The sequence below is a fragment of the Lissotriton helveticus genome, chromosome 12, assembly GCF_964261635.1.
Source record: "Lissotriton helveticus chromosome 12, aLisHel1.1, whole genome shotgun sequence".
Taxonomy (NCBI): domain Eukaryota; kingdom Metazoa; phylum Chordata; class Amphibia; order Caudata; family Salamandridae; genus Lissotriton; species Lissotriton helveticus.
This window is the reverse complement of record NC_136073.1, coordinates 775,935,683-775,957,230: the sequence shown is the minus strand read 5'-3', so window position 1 is coordinate 775,957,230 and position 21,548 is coordinate 775,935,683. Positions and strand designations below refer to the sequence as shown.

The 21,548-nt window shown below is 44.9% G+C and overlaps 1 protein-coding gene across 2 annotated transcripts in view; it reads left to right on the top strand.

Moving 5' to 3' along the window:
• The first annotated feature begins 8,443 nt into the window (after window positions 1-8,443).
• Window positions 8,444-21,548, top strand: part of IL6R (interleukin 6 receptor) — a 161,009-nt gene continuing 147,904 nt past the window's right edge. The window contains exons 1-2 of one of the 2 annotated variants that reach the window (XM_078671528.1): window positions 8,444-8,578; window positions 10,461-10,573. In XM_078671528.1, coding sequence (XP_078527654.1) covers window positions 8,576-8,578; window positions 10,461-10,573 — 116 coding nt within the window. In that variant the 5' untranslated portion in view covers window positions 8,444-8,575. The remainder of the gene's footprint in view (window positions 8,579-10,460; window positions 10,574-21,548) is intronic. The other variant, XM_078671527.1, reaches the window with a different exon arrangement.

The window sequence follows — 21,548 nt, the reverse complement described above, 5'->3', positions numbered from 1 at the left end:
ATGTGCCTAAGTTCTGATTAGTTATTTCCCTATAACCACAAACAACTTGGAATAATATTCAATGCCTAACTAATCCTCACAAATCACCACTCCTTCCTCTGGTTGATGGACTGTTAGTTGAGTTAATTGATGTTGATATTAACAGTTATCTAACTAATTTGTAAATCTCAGTGAAATAACTACAATCTCTGGGTAAGATTTATACGCTTTAGCTAAATTATAGTCATAAACTGAGCTCTCATTAATACAGATTCACAGTGCAAACTCCATCATTTTTCACATGGGAGAGAAACGTTTTTTCATTTGGCAAATACAATCAATGACAAACTCATTCAACAAATCAATGCATAAGAGGTCATAGAAGAAGAGACAAAAGATACAAAATCTGAAAAAAATAAAACATTTTCAAAAAAATATGCAAATTTGAGATAGAATAATGTTTACCTATTAGGAATACTGAAAAACCACCCCTGTGGCCAAAGGACTGGTGGGGGTCCCCTGAATTAGAATCGGGAGACAAAGGCTATAGGACAGAATCAGGACAGGGCAGATAATTACTAGACTTATATACAAACCTGACGCAGCAGGGCGCACCACTCTTACACTCTCTCCCTCCTCGATGTTCTTCCGGAATCTTCGAATCTAATCAGGCTGTCATTTGGATCTGAATCTTCCCAGACTGCTCTCTCTCCTGACCCAGCAGCAGCTCTCGCCTCTCTCGGTGCTCTCCTAATGTTGCTCCATGCTCTCCTCTTCTCTCTTCCCTCTCTTCTAAATCACTCTAATTATAGTCTTATTTCTACATGTCCCACCCCCAATAGTTGCAAATATTAGTAAAATACGAAATATGATTGGACGGGGTTAGGCGAGTCTTCATCACACTATGCTGACATATTCATTTTTATTAAGGTACTATTGTCTCACAAACCCTTCCCCTTTAGCTCATTCATAACTTTTATTTCCCATACACATATTGTTGCCATTTCTATAATACTTTCAAAATTGTCTTCACAGACGAGGGATACATCATCTTCACTTTCCCACGTCTTCTGTTCTTGGTATCTGGCAGCTGTTTAGCTTTCCGGTCATCGGGTCACATTATGAATCCACTGAGCATGCGCGACTCATTGTCATCCTGTCTCCTTTTGTCACAGGCGTAACATGCCCAAATATACACTATTAATAAAAGAATCATAACAGATGTTATTTTCCTAATCATGTAATCCTCACTGTTCACCACCCACTTCTACTCTATTCCATGTTACTATTATTTCTCTGGGAAAAAGCATTAACAATAGCAACTTTCCTTTAAATTCAAGCAAGCAGATGTCGAGCATGCGGTTCCTCAAGACCACATGTTAGTCCTTCTTGCGCATGCGTGAGATTTTTCCCTCTCAAAGCGAGTTAGTCACGTTATCTCTACGTAATTCTAGCTTGCACATGCGCAAAGCGTTTTTACAAATTAAAGAAGGTTTTAGTCACGTTGCACTTAATTCCATATTAATTAAGCATGAGTAAAGCTTTCTTTCCATATGTCGGTGTCTGGTGGCTGTTAGTTTTGTCTCATCTACGGTAATAACGGTTAGTTAATAAAGGATTGCTCCGAGCAAGTTTCTTTTTCTCGAACCCTTGCTCCATCACTACCACTACATCCTCTCCCAATTAATCTCCCAATGATCTCTTCTGTTATGGTACCTGTTCAAATGTACTCCCTTAGGTAGAAATTTCACAAAGCCCATCATTCGTGCCTGCTCCAGTACCTGCTGCTTATCCTCTAACATGCACTAGAAGATACTCTGCTATTTCTAGTACTTATGCAGGTTCCTACTTGTATGAGCAAGGTGCTATATGCTAAATATTGTTCTACATTATGTTTATTATTTATTTTTCATGCTAAACCTGTAGTCTACGTTGTTGGTAACCGTGTATCTCTTGTTACTTAAGTATAATTATCTCATTACCTATGTATACTATACAGCATGGGTACTCACAAACTTTCTCTTGGGGGCCATATTTACACTGTGGTTTGTGTCCGAGGGCCGCACCAGTGGGGGCGGGGTCAGTGGGGGAGGGGGCGGGGCTAGAGCAACAAAACAAAACTGACCATGAGGTTGATCACTGGTCCCTGCAGCGGACACCTTCGTCCACTGAGCCACCAGACCCAGCATACACACATCTCTCTCTCGCTCTCTTTCTCGCTCTGTCTGCCTCCCCCTCTCTCACTCTCCCTTACTCTGTCAGCCTCCCTCTGTCTCCCTTTCCCTCTCTCACTCCCTCACTCTGTCACTCCCATCCTTTCCCTCTCTCACTCCCTCACTCTGTCTCGCTTTCCCTCTCTCACTCCCTCACTCTGTCTCCCTTTCCCTCCATCACTCTGTCACTCCCTTTTCCTCCCTTCCTTTCCCTCTCTCATTTCCTCACTCTGTCACTCCCTTTCCCTGTCACTCCGTCTCCCTTTCCCTCTCTCACTCCCTCACTCTGTCACTCCCTTTCCCTCCCTTCCTTTCCCTCTCTCACTCCCTCACTCTCTCTCCCTTTCCCTCTCACTCCCTCACTCGGTCTCCCTTTCCCTCTCTCACTCCCCTTTCCTCCCTTCCTTTCCCTCTCACTCCCTCACTCCCCTTTCCTCCCTTCCTTTCCCTCTCACTCCCTCACTTCCATTCCCTCCCTTCCTTTCCCTCCCTCACTGTCTCCCTTTCCCTCTCTCATCCCTCACTGTCTCCCTTTCCCTCTCTCACTCCCTCACTGTCTCCCTTTCCCTCCCTCCCTCACAGTCACTCCCTTTCTCTCCCTCCCTCCCCGCATCCATTTCCCTCTCTCACTCTGTCTCCCTTTCCCTCCCTCGCTCTGTCTCCCTTTCCCTCCCTGGCTCTGTCTCCCTTTCCCTACCTCACTCCCTCACTGTCTCCCTTTCCCTCCCTTACTCCCTCACTCCGTCTCCCTTTCCCTCCCTCACTGTCACTCCCTTTCCCTCCCCTACTCTGTCTCCCTTTCCCTCCCTCACTCCGTCTCCCTTTCCCTCCCTCACTGTCACTCCCTTTCCCTCCCCCTCCCTTTCCCTTCCTTCCTCCCTTTCCCTCTCTCACTCGGTCTCCCTTTCCCTCCCTCACTGTCACTCCCTTTCCCTCCCTCACCCTCCCCTCCCTTCCCTTCCTCCCTCCCTTTCCCTCCTTCCCTCTCTCACTCCCTCACCTGGTCTCCCTTTCCCTCCCTCACTTTGTCTCCCTTTCTTGCCCTCTCCCTCTGTCATCTCACCCTGCCTCTGTGTCAGCCCGGGCTGAGACAGCTTCGGAGCACACACACACACACACAGCCGCAGCGAGCGCGTTAACAGGTCTTTAAAAGACCATTAGCATGTTAATGAGGCTGTGTTGTTCACCTCTTAGCGCCCCTGCAGCTCCACTCTAACTATGGCAGGAATCGCCCAGCCGGCCCCCACAGAGCAGCAGAGTCTCCGTGTCGCGCTGCTGCAACTTATGTTTGAAGACACTCATTAAAAAAAATTAAAACACTGGTACGATGTGTGCAAGTTCCGCGGGCCGCCAGGGAAGGCTTGCCGGGCCACTGGCGGCCCGCGGGCCATACTATGAGTACCCTTGCTATACAGTGTATTGTAATCCAAGCTCGGAGTACTGTAAACAATATGTTCTTGTATGCTACTAGTCAATGCATGTTTAACTCACTACATAATGTTCTCACACCTTTTCTTCTGTATAGTGCTCTGAAACCTGTATCAATGAAGTTGGTGCTTTGTAAGACAACGAAAAGAGAAAAAGATTTAAACAAGCAAAGATAAAAATTCCTTTCCATCGGTCTCCAGCTCACAAATTTGTTGCAGGTGGGGTGATTTGTAACGCAGCTGGGTTGGAGACAGATCAGTGTGCATGTCGGTTTGGCCAGCCTGCCAAACCGACTTGCACACTGATCACAGTGCAACCACTCTCCCTTGTCACTGCCCTCGCGATGGCCCTGCACCCAAGACTCGCCCAGCCCTTTGAACCTGAAAAATAAAACAATAATAAACCCATTATATTATTGTTTTATTTTTCAAGTTTTGAGGCTGGCAGGGTGGGGCGACACTCCTCCGCCATACCAGAGGAGTTGCCACTGCATTTTCTTGTTTGGATTTCCCATGCTTTATTTATCCTGCGTTTCCAGGGGCGTAACACAGGCCTCTGCAGCCCCCGCAGTGCGGGGGGGCCTCACCCTCCAGGGGGCCCCGTCAGCACCGCACTTCTGCTGGGGAGCTCTAGATTGAGTCCGGAGGGGGCCCCTTCACGTACCCTGCAGGGGGCCCCCCTCAAGGTTCGTTACGCCACTGTGCGTTTCCTAAGAGTGTCCTCTATTTACAGGATGTTGTGTTTCTGTATTTTAACCCTTGTAGCATATAGCTCTTGGTGCAGTCTAAATATCGATTCCTAAATTTCGACTTACATTAATATCGAGTTGGAAATATCGAAGGAGGAGAATATCGAGGTCAAGAATATCGTTGGACAGAATATCGAACCTAAGGTAAGTAATATCGATTTTTTTTATATCGATGTAAGTAATATAGAAGTTCGTAATATCGATATCAAATATATCGATGTTACTAATTTCAATGTTACTAATATCGATATTTGTTTATTGTTATGTATTTTATTATGTATTTTATATGTATGTGTTATATGAAGTATTTTATTTGTTTTAAATTATATGTGTACTATTTTTTATATATTAATAATGTTAATTTTAAGTTAATTTTATGTTTTAGTACTGGAGCGGGTTGTGGGTTTATAGGAGAATAGGGTGGGAAGTAATCTAATTATAATAAATTGATTATTAATTTTTAGTAATTGTAAATTAATTTTATTTAATTTTTGTGTTGAAGTTCTGTAGCGGGTTGTGGGTTTATAGGGGAATTGGGTGGGAAGTAATTTAATTGAAAATAAGTAATGATTTTTTTTAATAGGAATTGATTTTTATTTTATTTTTAATAAATGATTAATTGGTAATTACATATTTTAATTGGTAATTACTTTTTTATTTGGTAATTAATGTTTGTAATTGGTAATTACAATTTTTAATTGGCAATTAATTTTTTTAATTGGTAATAATTATTTTAATTGGTCATTTTGATTTTTAAGTGTTTACTTTTTATTTATTGGAAATACATTTTTATTATTTGGCAATTATTGTTTAATTTAAAATATTTTTTGATTTAAAAATAAATGTATTGTTTACTATATTTTAATTGTTAATTCATTTGTAATTATTAATATTTTTTTTGTTTTGAAAAATATTTTAGTGTTCAATTTTTATTATTTGGTAACTAATATTAATTTATTAATATTTATTGGTATATATTATTAATTTATTGTCAATTAATTATTCAATTGTAATTATGTTTTTAATAAATATTAATGGGTATTTGCAAATGATGTAGAGTTAAAAAAAATTAAATTATTAATTATTTTATTTACAACAAATATTTATAAGAATGTTATATTTAACTTCTACGCTATCCAACGATTGCCCTACTGTTGCACTTTCTGGAGTTGGAATAGTAATTTTTACCCCTACGCTATCCAACGCTTTCCCTACTGTTGTACTCTCTGGAGTGGGAATAGTAATTTCTACCCCTACGCTATCCAACGCTTTCCCTACTGTTGCACTTTCTGGAGTGGGAATAGTAATTTTTACCCCTACGCTATCCAACGCTTTCCCTACTGTTGCACTCTCTGGAGTGGGAATAGTAATTTTTACCCCTACGCTATCCAACGCTTTCCCTACTGTTGCACTCTCTGGAGTTAGAATAGTAATTTTTACCCCTACGCTATCCAACGCTTTCCCTACTGTTGAACTCTCTGGAGTGGGAATAGTAATGTTTACCCCTACGCTATCCAACGCTTTCCCTACTGTTGCACTCTCTGGAGTTAGAATAGTAATTTTTACCCCTACGCTATCCAACGTTTTTCCTACTGTTGCACTGTCTGGTGTTGGAATAGTAATTTTTTACCCCTACGCTATCCAACACTTTCCCTACTGTTGCACTCTCTGGAGTTGGAATAGTAATTTTTACCCCTACGCTATCCAACGTTTTCCCTACTGTTGCACTCTCTGGAGTTGGAATAGTAATTTTTACCCCTACGCTATCCAATGCTTTCCCTACTGTTGCCCTCTCTGGAGTGGGAATAGTAATTTTTACCCCTACGCTATCCAACGCATTCCCTACTGTTGCACTTTTTGGAGTTGGAATAGTAATTTTTACCCCTACGCTATCTGACGCGTTCCCTACTGTTGCACTTTTTGGAGTTGGACTAGTAATTTTTACCCCTACGCTATCCAACAATTTCCCTACTGTTGCACTCTCTGGAGTCGGAATAGTAATTTTTACCCCTACGCTATCCAACGCTTTCCCTACTGTTGCACTCTCTGGAGTTGGAATAGTAATTTTTACCCCTACACTATCCAACGCTTTCCCTACTGTTGTACTCTCTGAAGTGGGAATAGTAATTTCTACCCCTACGCTATCCAACGCTTTCCCTACTGTTGCACTCTCTGGAGTTGGAATAGTAATTTTAACTCTACGCTATCCAATCGTTTCTCCACTGTTGCGCTCTCTGGAGTGGGAATGGTAATTTTAAGTTCTATGCTATACAACGTTTTTATTACTGTATTTTTTTAGTTATGGGTTTTGAATAGTATTTTTATTTATTTAGCTATTTGATATTTTTTGTATAATGTAAGATAATGTAGTATATAATTAATTTTGAAAATATTGAAAGCATTTTTAATTTTTTTTAATTTATTAATAATAATTATTTACTTTTTATTTATGTTTTTGTTTTATGTTTGTAAATGTATTTGTAATTTATAATATTTGTTAATTTATAAATTATTAAAATAATTATTAAAAGTTATTGTTAAGTAAGTATATATTATATATTGTTTGTATATGTTTAATAAATGTATTATTATATATGTATTATTTATTAATTTTAAACATTATTAGATATTTTTAACTATGTTTATTTTATTTATTAGTGTTATTTACTTTATTTTACATTTATATTTTTACAGAAAAAAAACGATATTTTTAACATCGATATTTTTAACATCTATATATTTTTTCCGATATTTTTGTACTTACCATGTTGTAGATGGGATGTCGATATTCTTCCCTTCGATATTTCAGCATCGATGTTCCTGTAGGTCGATATTTTGAAGGTCGATATTTTGTCAGTGATCCGTTGAGGCTGCAGGCAGTGCAGGTTTCTCATCGGCCTGCCAGTGGGTCAGAAAGGTGATCAGAATACATGGTCATCCAATCATTGGCCTCTTTACAGAGCAATGGTGGCACATTCCTCTTATTAATGTGATTTTGTGCAAATGTGCTTGGGCTGGGCACACAGATGTCAAAATATTGGCAAGGCAAAGTAAAAGAAAATGCAGTAGTCGCAGGTGAGTGGGTGCATTGTCTATTGTGTGGGGTGGTGAAATGAAGGGGGTGCAAAGAAGTACACTCAGAAGAGAGGGCAAAAAAAGAGTTCTGAAGAGAAAAGAGACAAGTTGTAAGATATTCAGATGGAGATGTGGATTGTAAAGGGTGTCCATGCCTAACAGAGAGTGCGCATAACAGGCGTGATTGAGGCACTCTGCAGACCACTGCCTCTTCCACAGGCCTCAGCCATGTTCAATCCCCAGTCTCACAAGCTCAGAATTGAAACATTTTCAATATTAATTATGTATAACAAAATCATTTTGGGCGTTCCTAATTTTAAACAAATAACAACCATTGGTAAAGGCAATACCCTGTCTGGTTTTAAATGCATATTGGTTGTTGTGTTATATATCTGGATACAATAACAGAAAGCTCAGATAGAAATAAAAATACCGATCGGGTTGTACCCTATAGCAGTCTCAAAAATGTAAAAAGCCAGGCTTTTAATTACATGGACCACCCCACTTTTAGAACACCCCTCCCACACACAAACACGCAGACACACTTTTTTCCTCCCACTGAAAACCCTGCGCGCGGTGGGCCCCTCAGCTGCGACTTCATAAAGAGCCCCTCACGACTCTGACAAGTGGATGGTGTTTTCCCGCCCTGTCCCCCACCCTCCGGCACCCCGGCATTGCACAACCGTCTCTCCCGGGGCCCCCTGCAGCCGGTCGTGTTCCTCAAATGTTTTCCTGTGGATGGAGTTACTCAATCGCGAGAGGGAAGTGCCAGCGCCGCGCGGCGGAGGGAGAGCTCGAGCGCTGCAGGCGCGGAGGTAGAGCGCGCGAGTACTCTGTGCGCGGAGGGAGAGCGCGAGCACTCTCAGGTGCGGAGAGAGCGCGCGAGCACTAAAGGCGCGGAGGGAGAGCGCGAGCACACCCAGGTGCGGAGGGAGAGCGCGCGAGCGTGCCCTCAGTCGCACTCACCCGGCAGAGCCGGGCATCGCAGGCACCTGCCAGAGACTGCTCGAGACACTGTGGGGAGTGAACCCCGACCCAGGGGGCCCGGACCCCGCTCGCAGGTCACTCTCCCCTCCCTGTCTGGCCGCGGCGGGGCGCCTGTTCCTTTATTCTGGGGTTTCAGCCGCAGATTATGCAGACCCCCCAGGATATAGCGGCATGAATTAGCAAATTTAGCGGCACAAATATGGAACTTTAGCGGCAATTTTGCGGCATTTTATGTGGGCATTTTTCCTACAACAAACACAAATATCTTACATTTTTTTTGTTATTTAACAACATGATGCACACGCACACACCCCCACACACATCTTCTACCATCTCTCTCCTTTCTACCCGCTCTCGTGCCCTCTTCTCTCTTCCCCTTCTGTTTCCTCACTCACTCATCTTCGACCGCTCTCCTCCTCTCTTTCTCCCTGTCCTCTCTCTCCATTCTCTCTCCCACATTTCTGTCTGTCTCCCTCTTTCGCTTTTCTCTATCTCTTTCTTATCACCCCCTTTCTCCCCTCCCTCCACACTCTCCTCCTCTCTCGCCCGCCTCTCTTTCCTTCATGTCCCCTTCCTATCACCCACACCTTCTCTTTGCTTCTTCGCTCTCCCCATTTTCCAACTCCTCTCTCCTCCTTATCCTCTTTCCTTCCCCTGCCTTACCTTCACCTCGGTTGTGCTTATCTCCTGCTTCTCTCTCGCTGCTCTCCCACCTCTCTTTCCCAATTATCTCTCTCGCTTTCTCTCCCACTCCTTTTTTCTCTCTCTCCTTACCCTGTCCCTCACTGACCTCTCTCCTTCTCACTCTCACTGATCTTTCTCACTGCCCTTTCTTTCCCTCTCTCCCTCATTCACCTCTATCCCTCCCTCTCTTTCTCACATCACTCTCTCGCTCTCTGATTCTCTTTCCTCTCTTCCCTTCTTTCTCCTCACCCCGTCCTCCATATGTCGCACCCCATCTCCTTCTGTTTCTTTTTCCTTTCTCTCTCTCCCTCTCTCCCATTCCGTTTCCTCTTTCTCTCCCTCCACTCTCCTTTTCCTCACTACCCCTAGCTCTGTATCTCTTACCCCCTCTCTCTCTTTCTCCTCAATTCCCCTTGTTCCCCTCACCCATCCTCTCCCTCCTCTCATTCTCACCCCCTCTCCCGCTCTCTCTGTTTCCCTTTCCTCTCTCCCTCCACTCTTTCCCCTCACTTCGCCCTCTCCCATTTTGTAGCTCATACCCTCTCTCTTTATCCTCACTTCCTTCTCTTCCCCTCTCCCCTCCCCACCCGCTCTGTAACTCACCCCCTCTTCTTGTTTCTCTTTCCTGTGTCTCTCCCTCAATTCTCTCTCCTCACCTCTCCCTGTTTTGTATCTCGTAACCACCCCCCCTTTCCATATGACAACTACTGCCTATCTCTCCCCCGGGTGCTACAAACTGCTTGCCAATGCTTAATGTTTCCAGCCTCATTTGCCACCCCTTACCAATGAGCTCCCAATATCACTCCTCCGATTGCCTCGCTTCTGAAATGGAAAAAAAAAACAAAAGCAGCTGTTCTGCCGTTCGAAGCCATCCTGGGTTTATTTAGGCGCTTCCATTACAACCTGGACGTGGACGCGCTGCTCGGAGCCGGAAGCTCGCCTGTTGGGCCAACAAAGGCTTTGTCTGCTCCCAGCAGGCGAGACGAGCAGCCGCGTTCATTATCACCCGCAGCATTATTAAGAATCCTCCATCAGGCCCCCTAATATCCGGCTGCAGAAGAGGGTGCAGTTAAAACCCTTGCTCACAGTTAAATCACTACCGTACCTCATGCCTGCCTGAGAGCCTGCCGTGGTGCACCACGCGATCATGTGATGCATCTTTGCGACCTAGTCAGACCCCCCTCGACCTCCTCGCTCCTTCTCGCTGCGAAATCTAAGGCGGAAACGGCGGAAACGGCAAATTTCGCGGGCTTTTGCCCAAATATCGCGGCACTTCCACAGATCGCCCGATTTCGCGATTTTTTTGCAAATCGCGAAATCGCGATAAGCTGGAGGGTCTGATTATGGTGGCGCCCGAGGCAGGCTTTGGGAAGCATGCGGGCTGTGCTGACGTGCCTCTTCGTCTACTCCCTGCTGTCGACGTCCAGGGGCCTGCAGGAGTGGCTGTGCCCCAAGCCAGGTACGCCCTGCTTTACTCTGCTTTACTCTTCCCTTGTGGTTAGGTGTGTGCTAAGTGTTAGCTTATGGTTTTTGTTTTATGGTTAGGTTTGGGGTTTGGGGTCTGTTGAGGCTTGTCCTTACCGTGGGAGTCATGTTATGGTTTTTGTTGGTGCTGTGACTGTAGTTATTGATAAGGTTAAAGGTGGCTAACCCTGTAATATTACCTGTGATTGTATATGATACATAAAAATAATAATTTAAAGAAAAAAAAGTTAGGCTGTGTTCATTATAGGGGCAATGTTGTTTTGTGGTTAGGTTTTTAGTTAAGGCATTGGGTTATTAGGTAGGTTTGTATTAATAGCATAGGTTTGCCGTTATGGTCAGAGTCATGTTATGGTTGGATTTGCCGTTATGATTGTTGTGATCGACAGAATTTGAGATTAGGCCGCTGGCTATGTATACGTTTGAGTTCCTTGTCATGTTCTGTTATTTTATGATGACGTTTGATGATAAAACATTGTGGTATTAGGTTGGCGTAAACTGAAGGATTATGGGTGAGTTTGCCATCACGGTTGGGTTGGGTAGTGCTATGTTTAGGTTGGGGTTTTATAACCGTGACTGCTGTTAGACTAGTGGTTAGGGTTTGGGTTGAACGTTGTAGTTCGTGATTGTAAAGCTTGTGGGTATGCTATAAGGCCAATATTAGGTGTGTGGTAGTGTTATAGGGTTATTGTTAGATAGGAGGTCATGTCTGTGGTTAAGTTATTGTTAGGTTTAGGATTATAATTAGGTTTTGTTATGGACTTCTGTTGCTATTTAGGTTAAATTGTAGATTGTTGATAGAGCTGAGTTGGTATGTGGCTGTTTTAAGGTCTATGGCTGTGGTTTAGGCTTCTTGATATCTTTGGGGTTGTGCTAATAGTTATAGGTAGGGTTGAAGCTATAACTCTCTTTCTACTATTGTATGGCTCGACCTGGGGTTAAAGGTAGGTGGTTGTTGGGTCTGGTTAAATGAAGGACTTATTGTTAGGTTGGCGTCGGCGACATGCTATAGTTAAGCTTAGGGTTCATGACTGTGATGATTTTTTTTGGGGGGGGTTGTAATTGGACAATGTTGGTATTCTTAAGTTTGGGTTACAGTTAGAATCATGTTATTGATTCTTGATAGGTTTGGGGTTGATTGAGGGTTTTGTTGTAAGGTGTGGAGTTGTGCGTATGGTTCTACCATATGATTGTTGTATCTTGTTGTGTTTATGTTATATAGCGTCTTTAACGTTCCAGCGCCACTTCGAAGTGCCTCGAAACACTATTTTGTGTTCTCTCATTCCACATCATCAGCTCCCGGCTCCGACCCACCGCCCCCCCCGCCCCCCATTTGTTCTCTCGAGCTCCTTCCAGGCCTTGGGTCCTGTAGACTGAACATTCAATAAAGATGATAACCTTATAATAATAGCATTTGGTAAGCAAATATATTGCATTCGAGCGCGTACTGTTTTATGTCGTGGATTCGTTATCGCAATACTCTTCACGGTTTGTTGTGATATAAACCCAAGAAGAGGTATTGTAAGACTGGAACACGTTTTGCGACATAACATAAGCTTTCTCATGTTATCGAACTTGGAAGGTGGGAAGCCTGGGCGCCCGACGCATGATTTGAACTTGTGACCCAGGACTCGCCCAGTCATATCTGAACTTATGCAGCCATCGGAGGGAGTTTTTAGCTTCCCCCTCTTCTTACTTTCAGCAGCAGCAGATACATCAACTACTGAGCTCTCTATGAGTGAGTTTCGCCCTTCTTTTCTTCTCACTTTCTGAGGCTGCTGAAACATCACCCGCTGAGCTATCAGAGCGACCTTATTGTCTTATTACTTTCTGCTCGGATGTAGCGAGTAGGCGAGCTCTGTCCCCTAACTTAAGACCTTTCACTCTCACTCTGATAACATCTGAGCAAAATAAGTAACTCTAAGCAAACGCGCCGCCTCAGCCCCGCCCTCTCCACCTTGAGGTACCATCTCCGCCTCCGAGTGGAACTTTGCCGAGAACCAACAAACATGAAACGTTTCTCTCTTGAAGTGTTCGTACGGCCCGTCCTCTCTTTTGTTTCCCTTCGCCTCTGCCCTTTTTCATGCCTCTTTACCCCTTGCCCAGCCCTGTGCGGACTCAGTGGGTCGGAGGCGAAGGGGAGGGGGACCTTTGTTTTGATAATGATAGGTGGGGTGTTATCACTCTGCAAACGCTAGAGGCCCACGTGCCCCCTTGTCATCCTGTAAACTTTAGTGCCCCCTGCATCCATCTATTAGTTCTTAAACTGTAGGGACTCTGCGTTCTCCTGTCAGCCTGTAAACATTGGAGGATCCCTGCATCCATCTATTGGTTCTTAAACTGTAGGGACCCTGCGTCATCCTGTCAGCTGTAAACATTGGAGGGTCCCGGCATCCTTCTAAAAGTGTGTAAACTGTAGGTACTCTGCATCCTCTGATCAGCCTGTAAACATTGGTTCATCCTGGCACCCTCATATGAGTTGGGTTAACATGTCTGTTCCTAAACTGTAGTGACCCTTGCTTACTCATATCAGTATATCATTATTGGGGGTCCCTGTATGCTTCTTTCATTTCATCAACGGTAGGAACCGTCCTTAAGCAGTGAAGGGCCCTGCATCCTCCTGTCACTCTGTTAATATGGATGCCAATCCATCCTCCTACGAGGCTTTAAACAGTGTGGGACCATGCATACTCCAGTCAGTCTGTTAGTAGTGGACATCCATACATCCTCCAATGAGTCTTTAAGCAGCGTGGGACCCTGCATTCTCCTGTCCGTCTGTTAATAGTGGCTGCCAATCCATCCTCCTATGGGGCTTTAAACAGTGAGGCACCCTGCATCCTCCCATCAGTCTGTTAATAGTGGACACACATGGATCCTTCTATGAGTCTTTAAGCACCGTGGGACCCTGCATCCTCCCGTCAGTATGTTAATAGTAGACACACAGGCATCCTCCTAGGAGTCTTTTAAGCAGTGTGGGACCCTGCATGCTCCCGTAAGTCTGTTAATATGGGCTCCCACCCATCCTCCTATGAGTCTTTAAGCAGGGTGGGACCCTGCATGCTCCCGTAAGTCTGTTAATAGTGGACAACTGTTCATCCTCCTATGAGTCTTTAAGCAGTGTGGGACCCTGCATCCTCCTGTTAGTCTGTTAATATGGGCTCCCGTCCATCCTCCTATGAGTTTTAAAGCAGTGTGGGACCCTGCATCCTGACGTCACTCTGTTAGTATGGGCTCTTATCCATCCTCCTATGAGTCTTTAAACAGTGTGGGACCCTGCATCCTCCTGCCAGTGTTAATACGGGCTCTTATCCATCCTCCTATGAGTCTTTAAGCAGTGTGGGACCCTGCATCCTCCTGTCAGTCTGTTAATATGGGCTCCCATCCATCCTCCTATTAGTCTTTAAGCAGTGTGGGACCCTGCATCCTCCTGTCAGTCTGTTAATATGGGCTCCCATCCATCCTCCTATGAGTCTTTAAGCAGTGAGGGGCCCTGCATCCTCCTGTCAGTCATATGCCTGTCATATGGGCTCCCATCCATCCTCCTATTAGTCTTTAAGCAGTGTGGGACCCTGTATCCTCCTGTCAGTCTGTTAATATGGGCTCCCATCCATCCTCCTATTAGTCTTTAAGCAGTGTGGGACCCTGCATCCTCCTGTCAGTCTGTTAATATGGGCTCCCATCCATCCTCCTATGAGTCTTTAAGCAGTGAGGGGGCCTGCATCCTCCTGTCAGTCTGTTAATATGGGCTCCCATCTATCCTCCTATTAGTCTTTAAGCAGTGAGGGGCCCTGCATCCTCCTGTCAGTCTGTTAATATGGGCTCCCATCCATCCTCCTATTAGTCTTTAAGCAGTGTGGGACCCTGCATCCTCCTGTCAGTCTGTTAATATGGGCTCCCATCCATCCTCCTATGAGTCTTTAAGCAGTGAGGGGCCCTGCATCCTCCTGTCAGTCTGTTAATATGGGCTCCCATCCATCCTCCTATGAGTCTTTAAGGAGTGAGGGGCCCTGCATCCTCCTGTCAGTCTGTTAATATGGGCTCCCATCCATCCTCCTATGAGTCTTTAAGCAGTGAGGGGCCCTGCATCCTCCTGTCAGTCTGTTAATATGGACACCCGTCCATCCTCCTATGAGTTATAAAGCATTGCGGGACCCTGCATCCTCTGGCAGTCTGTTAATAGTGGATGCCCGTCCATCCTTCTTTGAGTCTTTAAGCAGCGTGAGACCCTGCATCCTCCGTCAGTCTGTAAATATTGGGGTTACCTCTGCACCCCATCAGTCTGGAAATAGTATGATTCATGCACCCGCTTATCTGGGAACCTCATTTGTTTTGTGCTGCACTGATGGCGAGGACACTCGACCTGGTAGTGGTTAGAGATGTCACTGACAGCGAGCAGAGATGTCATGGTAGTGGTCAAAGAATATGACATCTTAAAGATGTCACTGATAGAGATCTCACTGATAGTGGCTAGAGATGTCACAACAGCGTTTACAGTTGTCACTGATAGTGGTTAGAGATGTCACTGATAGTAGCAGAGATGTCACTGATAAAGGTTAGAGATGTCACTGATAGTGGTAGAGAAGTTGCTGATTGAGGTTAGAAATGTTACTGATAGTAGTAGAGATGTTCATAGTAGAGATGTCACTGATAGTAGAGATGTCACTGATAGTAGAGATGTCACTGATAGTAGTAGAGATGTCACTGACAGAGGATGGAGATGTCACTGATAGTAGTATAGATGTCACTGATTGTAGGAATGTCACTGATAGTAGAGATGTTAGTGATCGAGGTTAGAGATGTCACTGATAGCAGTATAGATGTCACTGATAGTGGTTAGAGATGTCACTGATAGCAGTATAGATGTCACTGATAGTGGTAGAGATGTCACTGATAGCAGTATAGATGTCACTGATAGTGGTAGAGATGTCACTGATAGCAGTATAGATGTCACTGATAGCGGTAGAGATGTCACTGATAGCGGGATAGAGGATGGAGATTTCATGCATAGTGGCTGAAGAAGTCACAATAGAGGTCAGAAATGTCACTGATAGTATTAGTGATGTCACTAATTGTGGGTAGAGATGTCCGTGATTTAGCTTGGAGATGTCACTGATAGTAGTAGAGATGTCACTGATAGAGCTTAGAGATGCCACTGATAGAGGATGGAGATGCCAGTGATAATATTTCGAGATGTCACTGATAGCGGTTAGACACATAACACAGGGGAATGGTTTGGTTAAGGAGTGCAAAGGCCAGAAACAATATACTTACATTTCAATAAACAGAATAGCTCTGACACCATTGATCACATTATTTCTTTTGCCACAATAGTCCTTTTTATTGACTCTGGGCTTCAATTCTTAATTTTTCTTTTTTCATACGTTATTTTCATTTAAGAATCCCTTCATCAAGTAGATTTCAACATTTCCTCAATATTTAAAAAAAAACATGAAACATTTATATACAAAACATATACACATTATGTGACTCACTAGACAAACTCAAAACCTGTTACTCAAAAATAGACTCATATATTAACAAATCGTATAAATGTGATATTTAATTTGATTCACACACTGAAATACATGTTCACAATACTTTTGTATCACTGAAGTACACATTATCAACACTTTGATGACACTTTTTAATCTTTCATATCCTATTCTTTTATATACAGGTTGGACTGGGACCTTATTTCTCTTTGTTCTCAGAACACTCTATTTATATGGTCCTGTAAGAGGTCAAAGACTATTCTCAAACTTATGTAGAAGAGCAAGACCGCTACAGCTCAAGAAGCCGAAAAGAATCGGCGTCTTGTTTTCCTCGTTTGCTCTGAACCTCTGCATAGTCAAAGCCGATGCGTTGGGTTTGGAGCATTGGAGCATGAGGGGGGGGGGGGGGGGTTGGAGGGAGGGGGCGGGTCTCCATGTACTTTGCAGGGACGGCCGCTCACGTTTTGTTACACCATTGGGTTAGAGATGTCACAACTGTGGTTAGAGATGTCTCAACCGTGGTTAAAGATGTCACTGGAGATGTCGTGACGAGAGATGCCATTAATAATGATTAGTGCACAGATGCCGCTGATAGCGATGACTGATGTCACTTATCACCTTTACAGGAGTCCCTGACAGGGTTTAGAGACGCTGCTCTGGCAGTGTAGGGGAATCCGGCCCTGGCAGAGCTGGGGTTCGGGCTCCGCCCCTTTCTCAGCCTCAACCCAGGCTGCATTTAGGAGAACCCCCCCATGGGCACATTTCCTGTGGACGTTTATCACGATGCCTCTGCTATGCCTGCTTGTGGCGGGCCTCCATTAATAAGTATTACCACGTCACTTTACCTCGTATGCTGATCTGAGGTTCTCAATGAATATTGCATAGATGACATTTTGCTATAATGTTGGCATGCATTTGCGCCCGCGCTGCATAGGATGAACCTTGCTAAGAGCTTAGATCACGACGAAAGATGCGTTGTCTGGTGTCTAAGCAGCTGAACTTTGAACCCGAACGCGTGTTGTAATCCGGGTATCGGCGCTTGACATAACAAACCGTGTAATTCTAGGCAAACTACTGAAACTCCCTGCTTGATATATTTAATTTAATAGATGTAAAATAAATATGTAAAAAAATGTTGTTGGCAGTACTGCGCCCATTACGTATTCAATTCTCTCACGGCACAAGTTCGAGGTGCGTCCTACAATAATATGTAGGCTCTAACATTTTTGCTAACTGAAACGAATAATGGAGTGGAATGAGGAACTGCTTTGTTTTTATAGAGCTCTATGCCAAATGTAGGCACTGGTGAGAGTTTCGGATGCTGCGGATTTTGTTGGGTGCTTAGTTCTGCCTTGGGACGTCCGCAACATTTCACCCTTCCTCACTTCAGTGGCGTAGCAAGGTCAGGTGGTACCCGGTGCGGAAAATTTCTTGTCAGCTCCGGCTTGACAAAATTGCAAACATATGTGTTTAAAACACATATTTTTGTCACCCCCCTCAGGGATGACACCTGGGACGGCCAGCACCCACCGCAACCCCCTTCCTACGCCACTGCCTCACTTCCTGCCAAATGCATCAAACTTTGGTACAGGTGGTGAGATGGCAAACATGATTTCCTAAAACAAGCATTGACATAGCTAGTAGGTCTGGCCTAATCGAGCTCTATTGGCTTTGTTTTGTCACTGGTTTTTCAGCCATTTTGTAGCTGTGCAACATGGCTGCAAGGAAAGAAAATAAAATCACTAGGACTCAGTCAACGCTGGCTTTGTCATAAATCTTTTATTTTTCAGCTATGCTGCACAATGACTGTGCTGATGTGCAACAAGAATACAAAAAACTTTGATAAAGCCCAATAGCTCTTTCATATGCAAGAGTTATTTGTATTTGTCAATGCTTTTTTGTGTGGTGGGGTTATAGGGGGCAATCAGCAACGCGGCAAGGTGTTGCAGTGCTATTAAAAAAAATAGTAAAGTTTTAAAAACAAAAAAAGCACTATGATGTGGCCAGGCTGGCGCGTCATGCTGCTTTTCTCTAACTTTATTTTGTTTTATTAATGCTGCGGCAGACTGCCGTGTTGTTACTTGCCTGTTACCACCATGTTCTGTTTTGTTTGCTCTTTCCGTCACACCACAAAGAAAAACATTGAGAAAGCCAAATAGTTCTCACATATGCGACAGATATTTCGCTTTATCAGTGTTTTTAGCCATGTTGCACAGCAGCGTGGACGCTGTGCAACAAGGTTGCAATTAAAGACAATCATTTGCAATGCAATAGGTCTCACATTTACGTGAGTTTAAGCTATTGGCATTGTAAATGGCAATGCCTTTTATTTATGTTTTAAAAACAAAAACAAAAATAAAAGGCATTGTTATTTGCAATGTCAAAAACTCAACCTCACATAAATGCGAAACCTACTGCATTGCAAATGCTTGTTAGATTAGTGTGTAAAAACGCTCCATTTCGGCCCGCATGGCAAAATAATTAAATAAACAAGCACAGCCGCTAAAGTGAAAGCGTACTGCGCTGCAAAAAAAAATATAGTGCCTACTGATTTATGTAGGAGACCGTGTAACGCCACAAGTAAAAGATCAAGTCCTCATTGGAGGTAACAAATGGTGAGAGGGCGGTAACAAGGAGGGACTAACTGTGAGAAGTTGGCCTGATATATGATGCTCACTAGTTCTAGTGATCACCTTGTATCAGTCCAAACAACCCTTATGGTGAGTGGTTGTAAGTCAACCTTATAGACCAGCTATCCTAATGGTAGCATGGACAAAGCAGTCTTAGGCTAAACTCTTTTGGCATGTGAAGCCAGCTGTTTTACCACATATAACCCCTTGAATACCAGATGAAAGGACACCACACAGGTTGTTATGACAATAAACAGTATATTTATTAATAACAAACACCTCTGAACTCTTTATGAGATCAGAGGGCTAAGCACATGACAATCTCTTAGGAAAAATACGATAAGTTGCACAAAATTACAATGGTGCCCTAGGGGCACGGCAAACCATATACTAAGTAAATGGTATAAGGAAATCGATAGAAGAAATGGAGCTGCCCAGAGGCTGTACGATCGCTGGGACTACACTACCCTAACCTTAGGTAAGTAGCAGGAGGCCCACGGGACGCGTGTGCAGAGTGTGAACTCACACGCGAGATGCGGAACAAAGTCAATGGGCAGAACAAATTACGAAAAGGTAAGTAAAAGACAGTTCCTACTAGTTACGACTAAAACGACAGGATACCTGGACACTAGGAGAGTCAATCTACCCTTGAGCACCGAAATGCTCTTGTTACCTCACCCATGGGCTGCGGGTGCATAGGTGTCAAAGTGTGTCGGGTTTCCGCGTCGAAGTCTATGGAGCCTTGAAGAAAGATGCTGCAGGCGACCAGGAGGAAGATGTCCGGTGCGATCCACGGGTGGATCGAGGAAGAAGAGGACCTGAAAGCAGAGGGGACAGTGTTCAAAGTCACTAGCCAGTGACCCGTGTGGAACCAAGAGGGAACCAGATGCTGTTGTCGCGATCAGGTGAAGAGTGGGCGCTTGTCTCTGCAGCCACGTGGACCAGGAGGTGTCTTCGACGACCAGGATGGAGGCACGCGCTGTCCCACGCAGGCTCTCGCTGTCGGCGGTGTCGGATCCGGAGTTGGAGTCAACAGGCCTTGGCAAAGGCAACCCACGCGGTGAGTGGAAGCGGCGTCTGGAGCGGACCAGGAGGGTCCGGGGTGCTCCTCTTTTGGAAGGGAGCAAGGGCCAGTCTGGAGCAACCAGACCAGCAGTGTAGATTTTAAGGATCGTCGTCTAGGAGGTCACTAGCGAGCCGGCAAGTGACCAGACCACGCGTCGAGCAGCAACCAAGCAAAAGGGCCCCACGCAGATCTCGTGGATGCTGGGGGCTGGTCTTCGGTGCAGGAGCTGCTCGGGGCTGGGGCTTCTCAATCCCCAAAGCACTTTCTCGAGGATGCCTCTGAAGTCGTGCTGGAAGCGAAGTGCAGTTTCTTCAAGATGGCCGGTCCCACGTGTCTCGTCGCACCCACGGATCTCAGCTGTGCTGCAGATGTAGGTAGAGGTCGGAGAGGTCTGGGAATCCGGGTCTCGTCGGGCTCTGAAGTCTGGATCCGGCAGGAAGGACGACAAAGTGAACCGCTAGGACGCTTGATGGTGCGAGCAGTTGCAGGGTGGACACTCCTTGCCCACAAAGGAGATTCTTCAGTCTTCTGTGGAGCAGAACGTCGGAGTCCAGAGTTTCTTCTTGTAAAGTTGTCAGGATAAATCTAATTTGGAATGGGACCAGCTCCTACCTTTATTCTCCTAAAGGGGGCTGCACTAGTTACTAGGTCCCTCCCATGGGTGGGACCAGGAAGTTAACCACCCCCTATCCTTTGTCCGGTTTCGCGCCAGAGCTGGGGCTGGAGTGCCCCAGCAACTGGTTTGAACTGGTGTATGCACAGGGCACCTTGTGTGCCCCAGGCATGTCTCATTCCTTTCAGGCCTGTCCTACCTAATACACAAAATCCTGTCTGGGGTGGTGCTAGCACCTCCCAAGGCAGGAAACTCTTTGTCCAGGCCTCCCTCGCTGGAAGGACTCCCAGCAGCAGGAGGTCAGACTTGTGTCTGTGGTGGCAGCATCCATTTTGTGATGCTGAGGCTCTGCTTAACTTTAACCGGGGTTCACAGTTACATACATGTCGTGTCCCTCTAAAAGGGTGGAATGCTACCCCCATCGCCAGAACTGGTGAGGGGGTAGTATTCCAATTCGTATGACACCTTACTCGACATGTTTTGATAATGCTATACCAAAGTTAGCAATAACCGCGAGGATTATAATGCACTTAAGAGTATATGGTATAGCGTTATCATGGAAACAGCTAAAGGACTTGGTCCCGAAAGCTGTAGACAGGCTCAGCTCATGCTAGAGCACCATCTCACATAACTTCAAGCACTCTGCCTTCAGGATTGATAAGGCCTGCCATAGGAGTGACTTATAGGAGTATATGTGTCCATCTTGGGGTTAGATATAGGTATACTATATCTACAGCAAAGGGTGATTACACCACCTTGCCCCAGCTGTCTTAGCAGCCAGTTGTGTCAGTTTGGATGGCCAGCCAGGGGTGGCATAATACATGCTGCAGCCCCTGGTAGGCCCTGGGTACACCTATGCCCTGGGTACCTAAGGTACACTGTACAGGGACTGATCAGGTGACCCAGTATCCAATTAGATATGTACCTAAGGTACATGGAGTCCATTTTAACAGAGAGAGCAGGAAGCCCAGGGTCCTGAATAGCAGGATCCTAGGCCAACTAAGTCAAAAACCAGCAAAGCACTAGGCAAAAAGTTGGGGGTAACCATAGTCAGAAATCCACCTTCCTACACTAACATGCCTCTTTATCAATCTGAAGCCAGCATTTACCAAGGACAATGACACCAGCCAATCGAAAATATGGGCGGAGAG